We start from the raw sequence: 18,353 nt of genomic DNA, 5'->3' as shown, positions 1-18,353 counted from the left end.
GAGTTTGTTTTATATTCATACTTTTGGTCAAATTCAGCAGCCTTCTCTGTCACTGTTCTGTCCCCGTGGTCGCAGTTCATTCAGGTGATAATAGATCATTGGCAGTCTTGCAAGGTTAATCCTATTATAGCATTGAATGCGGAAAAAAGAGAGCAGCCTCCATGAATGACCATGAAACATGTTTGTTTACACACGTACACCAATTCCTATATGAGTAATGAACAATGGAAATTTTCGAACCACATGTGTTGTTTTTGTTATTTTAATTGCTTTGTATTATTTTTCACCCTCAGTGAGAAATACTGCTGAATAAACTGTAGGCAAAAAACCTGAAAATCGCAAGCTCTGTATTTATTCATTCAGACAGACAGTATTTAGAGTCATCAGGGTATATTTACTGAATAATGTTTGTCCATATTTTCACTGGGGTTACATTAAGGTTTTTTGGCAGTTTTAGCACCACTGCTGAAAATTATCCTCGGTTAATGCAAATGGTACATTAGTGCATTTCTCTGAAAAATACCGGAGGAGGGAATGGAGATCCAAAACAAATAGCCGCTGTGAGGGTTTTATCAGTGCTGATTAATCACTGCTGCAGGGGAAATCACGTCTGTGATTGAACATCTGGAGGAAGCATGTGTTAAGTTTTCAGCACTAATGAAGACTTTAGTCTGGCGCTCAGGGGGAGAGGTAGCACATTGTACTTGAAGCAGTTAATTATACTGTACGGATTAAGTACACCTATTGGATCTTTGTAAATCTGTTCAAGCCTCCAGGAGTTTAAAAATGTACCAAAAAAATCTTTCATAATTCTGAGAGGATTTTACAATTCACCCACTGATGTTTGTTGAGCTAATATTTCCGCACATATCCTCCATTTTCGTGGGGAGAGGGCATGCATGCAGCTCCACAACTAATTTGTACAGAATGTGCTTAAAATAGCGCAAAGGTTTGTCCTATTTCGCAGCACTTTATTCACATCAGCTGCAGCTGGACTCGCATTTCATTGAATACTAAACTGAAACATGTGCTCCTGCATAATTTTGCTGACCTTCATGTAAAATGATCTTCTTGCTTTGCGGATGTTTGTTTGTGAGTATGTGATTGGGGTGATACCTCTGTGTTTCCTCAGGAGCGGCAGCGTCAGTGGACTTACCCTCAAACTGATCAAAGCCTCAGTGATGGAAATGCTGGACACTCTGTCTGACGATGATTACGTCAACGTGGCCAGGGTTAGTAACTCAACCTTCATCGCATACTCTCCATCAATTCACACCCCTCTGTTTTGACTTTGTTTCACTTGTTTCTTTCATTTCAGTCTTTACATTTTTAAGCCCAAACTGTCTCCTGCTGTGTTTCAGTTTAACGAGAAGGCTGAGGCTGTGGTTCCCTGCTTCAAGCATCTCGTCCAGGCTAACGTGCGCAACAAAAAGATCTTCAAGGATGCAGTGCAGCAGATGCAGGCTAAAGGCACTACCGACTACAAGTCTGGATTTCATTTTGCTTTCAACCAGCTGTTAAATGTAAGTGGCATATTGATTTACATCAACTGGGCACACTGTTTTATTGTCAAACCCACTGTTCATTCTCATTCATCTCCCTTTGAAATGTATTTTTCAGAAGACAAATGTCCCTCGGGCAAACTGCAATAAAATAATAATGCTGTTTACTGATGGAGGAGAGGACAGAGCTCAGGATGTCTTCATGCAATACAACTGGCCCAACAAAACAGTTGGTTTCTTCTGATCATTTCACCGTAACAAACACCTTACAGTTATGTTTGAGAAGGATTCACAGTGGGGTCTCAACTGTGTTTAATGTGTTCCTCCTAAGGTTCGAGTTTTCACCTTTTCTGTGGGTCAACACAACTATGATGTTACACCTTTACAGTGGATCGCATGCACCAATAAAGGTGAGCTGAATTTTTGATGTGATTCGTTCATATTTCTTCATATACTGTAGACTGTTGGTTCCACAGCCCTCAGATCAGATGGCCTCAAGGCGGGCAAACATGCCCGCCTTAATGGATTATCACTTTGCTATTTCGCTTTATGCTATCAATTATTGTTACTCTTTTTTTTTCATACAGTTGAATTAGAAATGTTTAGGTTGCTTTGGTTTGGAGTGGCAGAAGCTGGATGTATCAACCATTTCCCAATGCTTTAAGTTTTAAAGTATTATTAAAGTTTAAGATGAGTTTTAAGATGAGTTACATTTTTAAACTTTTATCCACTACTTTTAGCTAACTATTTTAACTTCCTTGTCCACTTGCTAACTATGTTCATGCACTCCTGTCGATGGGCACTGGTTATTGAATTTACTGAAGATTAGTGTAAAACCAATTTGTAATCCTATTTGGCGGTTAAGTCTCTTATTTTTTATTTTATTGTTTATATATATTTTTTCAAATCACATTACAATTGTTATTTTGCATGTAAAAGTAGCCCTAGTCATCAAATTAAAATAGAATAAAATAAAATACTACAGAAGGTTTTCAGAGGTTAAGACTACAGTCTGTAGCTCAGTTGTAATAGGCTCCCAAAAAATGAGAATAATCAAAAGGTAATTATAGAGTTCTTAGATATTGCACTGTGTTTGTTGTTAGTTTTTTTGTTCATTATGGCTGTGTGTAAAGCGTAAACAGTCAATTGAGCACATGTATTTTTAGCTTAGCATATGAGCTTTGAATTCATTTCTGTAATAGACCCTTTCAGACTGCACTTTAGTCTTCTGTATACTTATGAATCAATGCATGGACAAAACAACAAACAAATAAATCGCCAAGCCTGATGCACAGTGCACTCACAGGTCCGACTAATGGACCCGCCTCTCATATCTACGAGCAGAGCCGTGTTCGGCTCTCACGCGGCTCTATGATGCCGATCCTTCCAGGGGGACTCAGGTTTGTAAGGATGCTTTTTGCTCAGGCACAGTGACTTAAAGTTGAAGCCCCATTACAATGAAATATAATGGTAGATGCATGGAAAATTAGGAAACTAAAAAAAAGGAGAGCTCTTGCAGAAGTTTCCTGTGGAGCAGATTCTGATAGCAAATTAGGTTTCAGCTTCGACAGTTTGGGCTTTCAGCTGATTTAATGGTCTTGACTGAACTGTGCAAATGAAAATACAGATACCTTCGTTTTGAAGCTCAGTGGTATTCGTCTTAAGCTTCCTGTCTGTGGGAGTTAAGTGGCTGAGTCACTGGTCTAGTAACATCTAGTAAAATGTGGAATATTTATGAGCACCACTCCTGTTTTTTTTTCTCCTGATAGCATCGCTCACACATTCTCTTCCTCTCTCTCTCTGTCTCTCTCTCTCTCTTTCCTCTGTCACTTGCCAGGTTACTATTTTGAGATCCGTTCCATCTGTGCTATAAGGATTAACACCCAGGTGGGTTTGTCTAGTGCCTCTGACACAGCTGATCCCCGTTCACTGTTTCTAATTCTCACCGTGACGCTCACTCACTCACTCACTCACTCACTCACTCACTCACTCACTCACTCACTCACTCACTCACTCACTCACTCACTCACTCACTCAAACATCTACTTCCATTTGTTTGCACAGCCCACTCTCCCCCTGGCCTGATGTTTTTGGTTGTTTTGAAGCTGCAGACGGTCACGTTTCTCTTGTGTTTTGTCAGGAGTACCTCGACGTGCTGGGACGCCCCATGGTCCTGGCAGGCAGCGATGCCAAGCAGGTTCAGTGGACCAATGTGTATCAGGATGCCTTGGTGAGACTGCATGAGCCTGCTGGCTGTAAATATAGTAAATGCATCAAACATCAAGTACACACTGAATAAATAAGCTCACAATTTAGATGCTTGGGGGCTTTGTCTTTGGACTCTGTAGGGTCTTGGCATGGTGGTAACTGGGACTTTGCCTGTATTTAATCTCACCATGGATGGAAACTCACAGGTAACAAAGCTGTTATGTTTGTACATTGCAGGTTATGGTCAATTTGTTTTATTGTCTTTCAAATGCAACTCTGTTATATAATACCATAGAATACAACACCTTTAAAACAACACTTCAACATTTTGGGAAATATGCTTAATTCTCTCTTGCCAAGCGTTAGATGAGGAAGTCAATACCACTCTCATTAATGTATGAAGTATGAAGCTACTCAGGGGCAGGGCTGGCGAACAGGCAAGCCAGGCAGTTGCTTGGAGCCCCTGACCACTAGGGGGGCCCCGGCCACTTATTTACAACAACGATTATTGATAGACCTAGGCTTTCAGGGACCTCTGTTGGCTCCAGATACAGTTTCAGTTGTTTCACTAACCTTCAGCAAGAAAGCGAATAAGCGTATTCCCCCAAATATCAAACTATTCCTTTAACTAGCTGCATGTGTTGCTGCTTTTATCTGACCAGAATCAGCTGATATTAGGTGTCATGGGAGTCGACGTGCATCTTGACGAGATAAAACGACTAACACCACGGTACAATGTATGTACATAACATTAGCACCATAATAAGTCACATTTGTCGTCCTTTGTACTTTGTATGGACAGTACAGACTGAGGCATCACTGCTATGCCTTCCTATTTTATTTGCTCAACAGCTTGGAGCCAATGGATACATATTTGCTATTGATCCAAATGGGTACCTTCTCCTTCACCCTAACCTTCAGCCAAAGGTGATGTACATTTAACTTACCAAAAATATATTTTACTGCGGATAGCTGGGAGGAGGAAGAGGCATATGCAGAAGAATATAAATACCTACATTTGATATTCATGTATTTTTCTCCCTCCGCTCCTCTCAGCTCGTGAACCTCCCCGAGCCTGTGACGCTGGACTTCCTGGATGCAGAGGTTGAAGACAGCAATAAAGAGGAGGTGAGCACTCAGTGCCACGTGGGACTGAAAAGTTTCTGTTTTCAGGCGCTTTCTGTTCCTCGCCGTTGTTAAGCTCATTTTCAGAGTTACTGTCGGGCCAGTGAACAACATCATCTGCCTTGGGACAATCTGACTGCCAATCTGCAGAGCTCTGTGCAGGTAACTGAAGGCCCACGTAATGTGTGTATTTGTGGCTTTGTGTTTTCTAGATCCGGCGGCAAATGATTGATGGAAGACCAGGTGAAATGCAGGTCAAAACTCTAATCAAGTCGATTGATGAGGCAAGTAAAATCTCTCTGAATAGAAGTTTAATCTTACTGGCTCACATGCAGATTTTACTTACACAGTAGATCTTAGTAGTAGATCCATGAAACATGCTGCTTAGGCAGTTAAAACAGGTCATTCAACTTTATTATCTAAGCTACCCATTTGGATAAACATCATAATATATTTTACTTACAATATTTAACTACAGCTTCAGTCTTGGTCAGCTTTATTCTACTGTACTTCCCACAGGACACACCTCATATTGAGTAGGTCCCGATTTAAAATCCTAATCCTGCTACACCTGCTGGTTTTTTATCAGAGAGTGACAGTAATGTGCCTCATACTGTAAGTAAAGATGACACATAACCAGCATGACGCTCATGAGGCCATTCCTGCCGGCTTAAACAGAAAATACCTCAGCAGAACATTTAAAGTAATAATTTCAACTTTCACTTTGCATTTATTTCAATATAAGTGCTTCAGTTAACTGTGTTAAACCCCCATTTCTTTACCATATCAGTTTTTGACCACATACATTGAGTTAATTTCATGCACTATTTGTAAAAGTTAGTCTGAAACCTTCTCATTTTGTTGAAAATACATTGTCATCAGAATCAGAATCAGGTTTTCGTATACAGTACAAGGAATGTGTCTTGGTATTGTGGTGCAAAACAATAAACATATTCAGAGCAAAGAGGAAAAACAAACGCCATAAAAGTCAAGAGTCATAAATTTAAAATTCAAATTTACATTAAAAATGATATGATGATATGATTAAAACAAAGAATATGTATATATTTAACAAAGGATGTACAAAACAAAATGTGCAAGGTGCATTTAGTGGTAGTTCTTTCAACTGATTACAGACCTATTTTCTTTCATATTTACAAAAAATATATAATTGTGTCAGTGACAGAAAACATTAATAACTTACTTATAACTAATAATAGGTTATTAAATCCAGATATCTGCTATGAGCCCCTGTATTGGTAGAGTGATCCCGCCTATGTTGAATTGTAGTGGTGTGGCTCTTTAAATTGAGCTTGCTGACATGAAAAATGGCAAAACTGAAGTAAAACTCTCACTGTCACATCTCCACAAAACCATATTGCACAAATGTCACATAAAGACAATGAAATTACTCAAATGTCTTTCTTGTACTGTAGCAATACATTGATGAGGTGTACAGGGGTTACACCTGGACTCCTATCAACGGTACAGATTACAGGTGAGCAGTCATAATGTTTGGAATAGTAATTAATAACCAGCCAGCTGGGAGCTGATGAAGACTACATGCACAGATGGATTCACTCTAAGACCCTTCCTCCTCTCTGTGTCTCCTTGTCGGGATGCTGTCCCCTGTAGTCTTGGTCTGGTTTTACCCCCCTACAATGAATTCTACATTCAGGCCGACCTGAGTGATGTGATGCTGCAGCTCCAGTGTGAGTACAGGGAGGCAGAGCTTTCAAGATTCTGTTTTCTTCAGATGTCACACAAAGAGATAAGATGAAAAACCTTAAAATCACCCTCTGTGTCTGCGTTACAGATATGCAGTCGCTGCTGCCCAGCTCCTTTGAATCTGCAGGGCACGTATTTCTGGCTCCGAGGTGACCGCCGTCTCTCTGTGCTCCCTGGATTTCACTCTTTCTCTGTCTCCTAGTATTAATTTTTATCCTCTGTTTCTTCAGGGAATACTGCAAACGTCTGCATCTTTCTGACAACAACACCCAGTTTTTGCAGAGCTTCCTCTCGCTCATGCTGGACATGTCCCCAGAATCGGATGAGTGTGAGTGTCTTAGCAGCGTTTTCTGTTGTTACAGTATCTGCCGCTGCTGCAGACACACAGATGAGTTAATACACTTGTTTTGTGTCTCAGGTGACCAAGGCCTCATCCACAACCTAATTTTGGATTCTAGGATTATCGGGCAGCTGGCATCTCGTGTTTGGAAGAACAAGGATCTGAATTCGTGAGTCAACTTGTTGTCGCTTCACACAGCGTTCTCACACACCGTCCACCACAACATGGAAAAAGACACTTTGTGCAAATGAGCAGCAATCTGTCGTGATTATATCAGAGCTAAGTAAAAAGTCATTGTTACAGGTACGGCTTCCTGGCTGTATTTGCGTCTACTGATGGAGGAATAACGCGGGTTTTTCCCAACATGTGAGTAAAATGAATCCACTTTCTAAAGCAGAGAAACATATTAGTGATCTCACAGATATTCTGCCTGTTTTTGTTTTTTTTCAGTTTGATTTTCTCTACAACATCTAATGATTTGTGTCATGTTTGTACAGAGCTGCTGAGTTATGGGATGAGGATCCTGAACCCTTTAACTCAAATTACTACAGACGGAGCCTCGACAACAAAGGCTACATGTTCAGACCTCCGCTGAGATCCAGTGAGTAACTGTGCAAACACTTCATAAAGCGGCTAAAATCTACATTTTTACAGCAACAAAGGTCAGTCAGATGATCGTGTGTATGTGAAAGGAAGCACTCATAGCGAAGACCCCACAGACCCCAATTATCACCTGTCTCTGTAGTTCCCTGAAGCACCACAGAGTTTTGTCAAATCTCTCACTAGATTAGAAGTTTCTTTCACTTATGGTTCATTTCAGTCAAACATGAATTAAAACTGTTACATTCAGCATTCATATGTGCGTGACATCAGACCGTGACCCAAAATGAGTTTTTATGCCTCCGTGCCGGCAGCAGCTGTGTCGTTATGTTTTTGGGTCGTCTGCTCATCCATTCTTTCGTCACATTCTCACGAACACGATATTTCGGGAACGCCTTGAGGGATTTCTTTCAGATTAGGAACAACTGCTCACTTGAACTCAAGGATGAACTGATTAGAATTTGGTTGGCAAAGGACAAAGGTCTCTGTGACCATAACTGATTGTGACAAAATTTCACACAAATGTCTCATAGGATAAAATAATGAATGTGATGGCGTTTTATATCCAAAAGGTCAAAGGTCAGCTTCACTGTGACATCATAACATTCTATAAAAACACTTTTCTGGCTAGTATTCAACACCATAACTCAGGAACAGAAGGAGAGATTGTGACCATACCTCACATGCCGGATGCTGAATTGATGACACGTTTTGTAATTTGTAGCTTCGAACTGCGTCTTGACTGGTCGTTTTAATCGTTTTTTGCATTGTTTTGTTTCAGCCTTGGATGACCCTTTAGGTGCAGAAAATGGCACCGTTGGAATTCTGGTCAGTTCAGCTGTTGAGGTTAATTTAGGAGGGAAACTGCTCAAACCTTCAGGTGAGAAAAGTACTTTCATGTGGCACTAAAAGGTTGAGTGTGCAGGATTTAGTGGCATCTACTGGTGAGGTTGCAGATTGCAACCGACTCACCTCACCTTCACTTACAGTGGCCCCTGAAAATGTGCAAAAATGTTTGGTTTGTCCGTTCTGGGCTACTGTAGAAACATAACAGTGTGTGGTGTTGGCAGAGGACACACTCGCTCAAAAGGCTCATTCTAAGGTCACGGAAACATGATTCTTATTTTCAGGTAATGAAAACTAACTTATAAATATTATATTCCATTTCTTTCAATAGATCCCCCTAAATCCTACACACTGGTGCTTAAATGTGGCGTCATGTGGAATTTTCTCTATCTGAAATATCTTTCAGATATTTCAGCTGCCTCTGTTTTCTTCTCTCCTCTTACCAAATGCTGCTTCTTGCCCTCTTCTTCCTCACTTCGCTCTGATGGTGTCACTCAGTGGTCGGAGTGAAGCTGGACTTGGAGGCGTGGGTGGACAAGTTTAAGATCCTGGCCAGCAACGTGTCTGACAGTCGACAGGGCTCACACAAGGTACAGTGCAGTGCCTGCTAATGACTGATAATCACTTACTTAGACTGTTCACTGTGACAGAAGTGACGTTATTGTCTCATTACACATTTTGTTTAACAGTGTGGACCGTCCAGAAGTTGTGAGATGGACTGTGAAGTGAACACTGATGTAAGAACACTTTGTATTTCATTCTCACGTTAACACAACCACTGGATGACCTCAGACCTAACTGATCGTAAAACTCTGTATGATTAAAACACTACAGAACTGAGCTACTGTTGCTGCTTGTCTCACTTTCAGTCAGTCTACTCACAGATAAGACGAACACTTTGACAAGCTGACATGTCCACTGTAATTAAATCTGTGGGAAAATCTCCCTCTTAACCAGTAACTTAGTCAGATATTTAGCCCTAAAATCTGTTTTTCTTGAACAAGTATTTGCTTTATTCACCAGAAAAACGTAAAGTTTTTATAAGTAGGCTTGCTTCGACAAAGGTGTCTTGACTGCTCCAGACGTATTGTACTTAATGGGTTTTCTGTTAGGCGCACTTCTGTCTCCTCTTATAAGATCACATCCACCTGTACGTTCAGACTTTCTGTGTCCTGCTGCCGCTCAGTGTTGTAGTAAAGAGTTAAAACCCGATGTCCTTTGATGTAAACTGTGCCGTGTTGTTTGTAGGACCTCCTCTGCTATCTCATCGATGATGGTGGCTTCCTGGTTATGTCCAATCAGAGAGATCACTGGAAAAAGGTGCGTCTTACACAGAATCAGTGCTACTTCTGAAAACAGATTACAGATTACTAGATACCCTGTTAAAAATATAATGTGACTATTTTAATTACTTCGTCAACACAGTGTAACTTCTTACATTTGATTACTTTCCTCCCAGTGTTTTAAACTGGGCAATAAAACTGAAAAGTCATTGGGTTACGTGACCTTACCTGCAGATGTTTCCTCAGGTTTGGAGCATTTCAGTCAAACTGCTGCTGCATTCTACCAAAAAGAATTTGTTTGGATGCAGCTCTTTAGTAATTACCAACATTTTGATAAGTAACTGTAATTTGAATTACATTTGTTTTGTAATTTCATTATGTAACGCCATTACATTCAACTAGTTACTCCCCAACACTGCACAGAACATCATCTACTGTCTGCTTTTAGAAGAAGGTACACAGATAGAAAGGTAGAAAAAAAATCTAAATCATGTTTTCAGAAACTCTGGTGCAATCATCCTGCTCTAGTTAAATTCCCAAAGGATCCATTTTTTTTAAGTATCTAAGCCGACGTTAATTAGTTTCTGGGGTTTTGATCAGCCCAGTTGTTAACAGCGTTACTGTTATTGTGTGTTTTACATTAGATGTCATGTGTTTGCTTGTATGAATAATATGTTTTGTTGCAGGATCATTAACGGTTTTAACTCAAATTCAGCTCAATTCATCTCAGTTACTATCTCTCAGTTCAGTTCAGCTGTGACTGCAGGGCTGTGCTCCCCTGATGCGCTCTCTTTTCCTCTCTCTTAATGCCTTGCCTTTGTTTCATCCATCACAGATTGGTCTTTTCTTTGGTGATGTGGACCCTTACCTGATGCACGCACTCTACAACAACTCAATCTTCACTCGGCGTCAGTCTTTCCACTACCAGTCTGCATGTGAACCAGTCAGCAGCAGCCACACGGGTGCAGCACCGAGGGGCATCTTTGTGGTAAGAGACCCTCTGCAGATTTAGATCCCAAGACATTTTTAATATGATGGAAAGCTTTCATTTGTAACTACTCTGTCTGCAGCCATCCATCTCTGACATCCTCAGCTTGGCATGGTGGACATCTACTGTGGCATGGTGAGACTCTGTTTACTGCAAATCAGATGACACCAAGAGCATGTGAGCTGCCCTTTAAAGCCATCTTAAGTGTGTGCAGACTTCTCATGACACCAGGAGGGGCTTTTTTTACGTGCTTGGCATCTGCCACTCAGATATTTTCAGCTCAGTGTTACTGTAGCTGTGACATGTGTTTATTCTTATTTATTGATGGATATAGATTGTGTTTCATTCTTTGACAAAGTGTCATGTGAACACGTCTTCAGGTCTGTGATCCAGCAGCTACTGTATGGACTGGTCTACAACAGCTGGCTCTACCAAGGTACATTTGTACATCTTAGCACAGTCTATGTGTGCGCACCTCAATGTCTGTGTGAATTAAAGCGTTGATTTTTTTAGGTTCATTAGTTATGTAAAAATATGATAGAAATTAGACGAAAAATCCAAATATCTAACAAAGCAGCTCATTTGCATTTTGTCCTTATTTTTCGCCTCAAACTATTGTTGCGATAAACATGTTCTGACCTCATTGAAAGGAGATTTTGTTTACAAAAAAGTGTGTTCATCAGGATCAGGGCATCAGGAAACAACATTTAGATGAAAATCTGGGTGATTCGTTCAAGCTAAATTAGTCTCACTTAATAAACATAAAATGTTTTAAACATTACATAAAATGCTGAGTTCGTATGTGTTTGTGTTGTAGATGATGTCCTAGTAGACGGTTTTGAGACGAAGGAAAGCAGCTGTGTGACCATCCAAAGCCAGTTCTACTTTACAAACACCACCAACTCCTACAACGTGCTGCAGGACTGTGGAAACTGCTCGCGGTGTGTTTTTCTGGAGCATCAGCAGATTCTGTTTGCAGCGTGTTAATGCTGTCACACCTGTACTGAACACACTGCATAATGCTGCCTTAGTAACATATCCATCACTGTCTCCCATAGGCTGTTCCACGCAAAGCGGATAGAAAACACCAACCTCCTCTTTGTGGTCGCTGAGACGCTCCCCTGCAGCTCGTGTGATATTGAGAGACTGACCCAGGTCAGGACAGAGTGTATCCTTTGTAACGCCACACGCTCTGTGGTGCTTTCATTTATGCTGAAGGTGGAAATCTCATCCATCTTCTGTGCCAGGTAAGTTCACTGTTAGCTCCTTTAACTAAGAGCAAGCAGTTCAGGAGGAGAATCCATGCGAAGTACTGAGCAACGCACGATATCGCAAAGGCCCGACTTCCTGCTTTGACTACAGTGCCTTAGTGAGTGGATACAATATAATTACATTAATGAGTCACATTATATTTCTGCCTGATGGTACATCCTAAGCACAGATAAAAATGTTTTGTAAGCATTACCTGTATTTTGCAGAGAAGTTTTTAATTTTAAGTTTTTAATTTTAACATTATTTTCATGTTGGCTTTTGTCCACACAAGCTCATAATGATGACCTCTCAGTCTCTGTTCATCATCTCAATGAAATTCTTAATGTAAATCAGTCTCTTCCAAACTGTCTCAGCGGGTAGCTAGTTAATCTCCGACAGATAAAGAGTAGTTAACTGAGCTATCTTGCGAACTTGATTATTCCAGGTACACAGCCAAGGCTTTATAATCATTAATATAGGCTGTTAAAAAAAGAAAGTTCTACTAAATTTAAGTAAATCTAAAGCTGGGTTATGGCTTCTGATGACAGAGTGTGCTTCATCTAACATTTAAAAGCACGCTAGTGTGTACAGTAGCTGGCAATTATAAAGTTAGCCACCTTGTTTAATTAGCTACTGCTTATCTGGCATAAGTGATAGAAAGCTAATAAAGCACAGACAAACTTACAACTGAGATTTCATAAAGGTTCATAAAATGAGGTGAACTGTGCAAACTACGTGTAGCTGTGGTGTTCCCACTCACCTCTCCCATTACTTTCCCTCTTTCCGAGTAAAGCTTCATCAGAACTGCTTGTGAGAAGGTTGTATTGAATTCGGGGTGTTGGCTGTGTCTGACAATTTCTGTAACCTTCTGAAAACGACAATCTGACATTTACGCCCACTTTGCAGAGTGATTAAATTGGGTGAGCGCGCAGGCAAAGCCGAGAGAGCACAGAGCCGGGAGGTCGAGAGGGTAAAAATGATTAAAACTGAGTGAGACAGGTTATTATTGTGCGTTTGTGTGGATCATAGCAAACACCTGAATTAATTTGTTGAGCACAGAAGAGATTTTTGTCAGCTCAAATGAAATGATTCTTTGTGTGATTTTAATTTTGCACAAAATGTCATTTACATGCAACAAACTAATTTCTGTGCTCAAAATGTACCAATGAAGCTAACACAACCACAGTTGTATTGATGTCCATGTGATAAATCATTAAAATTAAATTAACTGTTGATTCTCTTTGCAGGAAAACACGTCAGAGTGTGGACGGGGTCATGCTCTGCAGTCCTCCATAGGAATCCTCCTCTTTATTCAGCTTATTCTGCCTCTTTTTCATCTCTGACACGTGCAAACACTCTAACTGCCATCTTTCATCTCTTTGGGTTTAGGCTCGGATCTACTGAAGGTCAGATCAAACAGCAACTGCAAAATTCTTCTTTTTTGATCTACAAACAGCCCACGGCACATTTGTGCTGGGGACAAAAAAAAACAAAAAACAAAAAACACATGGATCAGCTCTTAGTGCTTTTTGCCTTATTGCTTATGCATTTGTTGGTGTTTTGGGGCTTGAGTGCAAAATATAGGATGAGAATGTGTTGAGTGTGCATGCTTCTTAAACTAGGACAAGCATGTTTCAAATTTTTGCACACAGGCTCAACTCTGTAAACAGTCCCCAAAAAGTCAGGGAGGCAATGGAAATGTGCTTTTAACAGGCCGATAAATAAAATCACCCACCTGGAACAGACGTCAATCACAATTTTTGGTTGGATTGTGGTGATGGAATAATAGAAGATCTAAAAACTCAGCAGGATTGATTTGCTTTCTGGTGGAGGAAAGTAAGTAAAACTGCAATACCAAAGTGTAGAAATACAAGTAAAAGTAGTTAAAATGTTAAACGTATGGACCCTGCCAGCATCGTCTCACCATCATCATATCATTTACTATATTATCAGATTATTATTACTGATGTATTAAGATTTAAGCAGCATTTATAAACTCTTATTCTTTGAAAAAGTGCATTTCGCTCCAGAAAATAGGGGAGTTACAGTGTTGAAGGTGCTCTGTGGAATTTGTCTTGTAAGTTTCTGTTTACAACGTTTCTCACCATGTATGTTGGTGCTGAGGTGTAACAAATGTGTTGAATGCATTTCCTGCATCATATTTTGACACTGCTTTGTTTATATGTATGTTTACTGGTAAGCAGTCTTCTTCTTTCCTGCATTTTCTGGTGTATCGCAGCTTTTCTTGGTGCATTACTGCCACCTGTTGGTCACTGTAATAGTGTCAAACCATTGTGTTACATCACCTGCGGGCAAGACAGGGACCTTACGCTACAGATGGTCATAGTCTCCAGAGGCTACCTTTAAGTAGCAGTATAGTATTTGAGTAGATGTACTTAGTTACTTTCCGTCCTGAAAATACATAGCTGAGTGATACAGCAACTTTGCAGAGTTTTTAGATCTTTCTTTGTCACGGCTGGGTAAAGCTGTCCAAGGCATTTACACAACTGACAGTTTTACATTGTGCAGCCACACATTAAGCTAACTGCCACAGCATGGACATGTAAATAGAGCGAATGTGCTGTGCTGTTCGAGCGCCACATCTCAGACGCTGCTGGACTTTGCTCAGACTCTGCTCCATCTGGCAACTTCAGCTTTTGTTGGCTTGGTGAAATTCAGAACGATTGTCTGCGCCAGGATTCATTTGCATGTCCAGTCCTAGTAAATGTCTTTGCACACAAAGGAGCACTTTTTACATGATAGTAGATCCGGGCCTTGACCTCACATTCACTTCAGTGTCTTTCGATCCACCTCTGACCTTTGCCAAGACAGTTTCAGTACTATAAATTGTATCATATATGACAACAACCCAGAATGACTTCCCTCTGTCATCTCAAGTATGGCCAGTCTTTTAAATCTTTAACCAGATTTCAGACAGAATTTAGATAAAGAATTAAGTACAATAAAGTATTTTTCCCCTAAAAATATTTTCCTAGAGCACTTGGACATATAAGACAACAGATGAGAAAAGCCAGTATGATGAGAAATACCAGTGTTAGACCTCCAGCAAGATTTTGTGAGTTTTCATAACACATATCAGTGGTTAAATGTAGTTTTATCAATACAAGGATGTTAAATTCAAGGTTTGTTTTGTTGAAATACTTCCACAGAGACTCAGTTTGATCTTCAAGTGCTTCCAGTTGGTAAGAATTGTTAAAAGCTGTAAAATCAGACCAAAATTGACAAAAATGATCAAATGTTAACTGTTATTTTGTCCTTCAAACCACTGCAATACTGCTGTGATGACCAGATACTTTAGCAGTAATTATCATCGCCGTCAACTGATCGTGAATTTGAGGTAATTTACATGCAGAGTTATCTATGTAGTCTTATAGCACAAAGCACATAGTCAGTGTGTGGTCAACATGTTTTGAAACATCAGTTGTTTGACCGAGGGGAAGCTCTCTGTCCCTTTTTTGTATCTTGTATCGCCACTATTTGTCTAACCTGAATTTATGCACTTATGTATGCTTCTGTATGGGGAATGTAGCTTCTGAAACAGCTTTCAGTGTTATCGGTATGTTATATATGCGATGCTTTTCGACCCTCTGTTGAGACTCCTCTGATGTCTCACTGAAAGTGATGATTCACTGTGGCAGAATCTTTTTATTTTATCATGCATGTCTCATAGTGACAGCTGATTCAGTTTTTTACAGATTCATGAAGCTGTAGGACTTCAGTCGCATTGAAATGTTTCCCCAGTGCTGCATGTGATGCTGCACTAAAAATGTTTTATTTTATTTATTTCAGGGATAAAAGACTTTTTGTTCTGTATGATTTTATGTGGATGCAGACGTACTGGTTTAATATAAACCCCAGAACACAAAAATAATACACACGGCATATATTAGGGCTGCAACTAACACTTATTTTCATTATGGATTATTCTGTTTTGTCTGTAAAATGGCACTAAAATAATGAAAAGTGCCCGACACAGACTCCCAGAGCTCAGGCTGACATTTTTAAAAGATTTGTTTTGTCAGACCAACCGTTCAAAACCCCCAATAATTCCATTTAGAGTGATATAAAACAGAGAAATGCATCAAATCCTCATTCTGCACAAGCTGGAACAAGCACAAGTTTGGCCTTTTTGCATGGAACTGATGATCAAAACAGTTCATTTTCGTTTGACTAAACAATTCAACTGTGACATGTTTCATGCATTGAGCTCTTGTTATAACATAAGATTTGAAGTGCAAAGAGTGAGCAGGGTGTTCAGTAGCCTTGCAGGCTGTTTTCACTAAACTCTCCATTGTTTAATTTGACCAACAAGGCTGCAGCGTACGTTAAGTTTGGACATAGCAATATCACTGGAACTGCAAAGTACAGGTATGCACAAGCAGCAGATGCACTGTATTTGTAACAAAACGCCTGTTCACAGGAGGCTTTTTTACTATTTTGAAATAGAAAGAAGAAAAATTTGATGTAAAAACACATTGAAATGTGTTCATTATTATATTATTCATTATTGTGCAAAATTAAAGATCCCTCCAGATGTGTTTTAAGACATAAAAATACTCCGCTTAGGTTAATCATATGTGTCTGATTTGGTTTTTTCCAGCAAAGGATGTACTACCTTGCTAAAAATTCTTAAAATTACATGGACTTCTTTCATTTCAAATCATTTCTCAGGGTGTGTGTGTGTGTGTGTGTGTGTGTGTGCATGCACTTGAGGTTGAAGCTAGTTGTGATGTCACAGTATCACACATACACACGTTAAACTCAGATTTAAGGTGAGCACAGAGACACTTTCCCCCCTCAGCAGATGAATGTGAAAAACAGCCTTTTAGCGTTGAACTCTGCTCATACATCACTGCAGAGTGAAGCTCAAACATCCTCAAGTGAAGAACAACAAGCAGAACACATTTAGGAGTCAGGTTGACTTAAAATTATTCAAATGAATGAGAAAATGGTAAAGAGTGGAGAGGTATGCATGATAAAATCCTGAAAGCATTTTCCCACAGTGATTCATCGGCCCCTGATGGCTTTTCGTGTTTGCGTTTGATCTGGTCAAAGAGTTCAACGGGGCAAATTTTTCAAAAGCTTTTTGACAAAGTATTTGTAAAATGCTCTTTTTCTCCGTCTGCCTGGTGTTCCACCCTCGCAGTGCCTTGTTGCACTCACCCTGGACGGCAGGAACATTTGGATCTCAGACGTGTGGACGTTCATCCCGCGGGCCGCGTGTAAGGCGCACTTGAATTTCAAGGTGGTTCAACTCCTAAATGGACTTCTCGGTCGGGGAACGAACAGATGTTCCTCGTGAACTTGTGAAAACTTTTGAAGGAGCACAGCACAGTTGTGAAAGAGCACAACAGAAGTGTGTCGAGCAGCCGGCCGCTCCTCCTGCCTTCTCATGGACAGACGTGTGTCAAAGCGATGAGAACGAGCGCTGCTGCCCTTCTGCTGCGCGTCGTCTATCTCCACACTGTGGTTCAGCCTTGAATCAAAGCACAGACACTGTCCATTTTCACAGAGTTACTCCCATCTGCACACTGTATATTCTCTATTTGAAGCCTGTCAGAAATATGTACTTTTCCATACGGACCGACTGAAACGAGTGAATGTTTATGTAAAGTACTGTTGTGCATCTCTGCTGTACCCGAGCATGGTGGGGACCCGGAGACGCAGGTTAAAGCTCAACACTGTTTGGAGACCTCAGCCAAAAAAATAAAATAAAATAAACAAACAACAAAACAAACAAAAAAACAACCGCTTTCAAAAAACTTAACAAAAAAAAAAAAAAGCTTTTACTCTGAGACCTGCAGTATTAACTTTAGGTTGTATTGCATTAATCAAACACTGTTGTACATTGAAGAAAAGACATTTTGTGAAACTCTTTATAGCCTACAATATATTAATACCATTGAGGTCGGTGTTGTAGTTCTGTTTTAAAATTACCGGTATTTATTTGCATGATATTTTGAACAATTTCCAGATTTGTGTACATAGTCTGATGGATATTTTACATTCCTGTCCACATCCAGCTCTCCAGTGCTGTGGCGAGAAGTGAGAGTGCCCCCTGTGGATGTTTGGGGTGGTGCAGAGGCCTCTGAGCTCTTTGCTGTGTTAACTAAGGAAGCTGAAAGTTTGACTTCAGTGAAGCCTACAATAACTGTCAGCGTTTGCAGGTTCAGTCTTGTGCGGCAGGTAAAAGCACAGAGGAGTTGAGCAACATACTGCCTGATTAAACTTTTGTCATTCATTTGGGAGAAAACGCTGGAAATGATTTATGCATTTAAAGGCTGTAAAACAAACAAGGCAGTGGCATGTGTGGGGACACCCCTTTATTAATTAACTTTGTTTATGAAATAGATTTAAGTGTTGCTTATTTCATTTATTTATGTATTCTTTAATTAATTGATTTATTTATTTGGGTAATGTGAATAATATTTGTGTTGAATGGAAAGGAGTTGAATGTGTTT

At 40.1% G+C, this 18,353-nt stretch overlaps 1 protein-coding gene across 2 annotated transcripts in view; it reads left to right on the top strand.

The window, feature by feature from the left end:
* The window catches only part of cacna2d2b (calcium channel, voltage-dependent, alpha 2/delta subunit 2b), a 40,006-nt gene extending 22,414 nt beyond the window's left edge, over positions 1–17,592 (top strand). The window contains exons 10-39 of one of the 2 annotated variants that reach the window (XR_011602067.1): positions 1,133–1,232; positions 1,362–1,523; positions 1,621–1,731; positions 1,834–1,912; positions 3,340–3,389; positions 3,643–3,732; positions 3,851–3,916; positions 4,373–4,447; positions 4,563–4,637; positions 4,767–4,838; positions 5,048–5,119; positions 6,272–6,333; positions 6,471–6,547; positions 6,652–6,712; positions 6,794–6,891; positions 6,982–7,072; positions 7,207–7,269; positions 7,401–7,504; positions 8,285–8,383; positions 8,848–8,939; positions 9,039–9,086; positions 9,598–9,669; positions 10,468–10,620; positions 10,703–10,755; positions 11,001–11,056; positions 11,438–11,561; positions 11,679–11,788; positions 11,907–11,989; positions 13,119–13,277; positions 17,039–17,592. Coding sequence is in view for 1 of the 2 variants with exons in the window: in XM_070959776.1 (XP_070815877.1) it covers positions 1,133–1,232; positions 1,362–1,523; positions 1,621–1,731; positions 1,834–1,912; positions 3,340–3,389; positions 3,643–3,732; positions 3,851–3,916; positions 4,373–4,447; positions 4,563–4,637; positions 4,767–4,838; positions 5,048–5,119; positions 6,272–6,333; positions 6,471–6,547; positions 6,652–6,712; positions 6,794–6,891; positions 6,982–7,072; positions 7,207–7,269; positions 7,401–7,504; positions 8,285–8,383; positions 8,848–8,939; positions 9,039–9,086; positions 9,598–9,669; positions 10,468–10,620; positions 10,703–10,755; positions 11,001–11,056; positions 11,438–11,561; positions 11,679–11,788; positions 11,907–11,989; positions 13,119–13,214 (2,494 nt within the window). In the remaining variant the exon portion in view is untranslated. Of the gene's footprint in view, positions 1–1,132; positions 1,233–1,361; positions 1,524–1,620; positions 1,732–1,833; positions 1,913–3,339; positions 3,390–3,642; positions 3,733–3,850; positions 3,917–4,372; positions 4,448–4,562; positions 4,638–4,766; positions 4,839–5,047; positions 5,120–6,271; positions 6,334–6,470; positions 6,548–6,651; positions 6,713–6,793; positions 6,892–6,981; positions 7,073–7,206; positions 7,270–7,400; positions 7,505–8,284; positions 8,384–8,847; positions 8,940–9,038; positions 9,087–9,597; positions 9,670–10,467; positions 10,621–10,702; positions 10,756–11,000; positions 11,057–11,437; positions 11,562–11,678; positions 11,789–11,906; positions 11,990–13,118; positions 14,222–17,038 lie in introns of those variants that run through there. The other variant, XM_070959776.1, reaches the window with a different exon arrangement.
* Positions 17,593–18,353: the final 761 nt, after the last annotated feature.

The sequence above is a fragment of the Chaetodon trifascialis genome, chromosome 3 (genome assembly GCF_039877785.1).
Source record: "Chaetodon trifascialis isolate fChaTrf1 chromosome 3, fChaTrf1.hap1, whole genome shotgun sequence".
Classification (NCBI taxonomy): domain Eukaryota; kingdom Metazoa; phylum Chordata; class Actinopteri; order Chaetodontiformes; family Chaetodontidae; genus Chaetodon; species Chaetodon trifascialis.
This window is presented reverse-complemented; position numbering and strand designations above follow the sequence as displayed.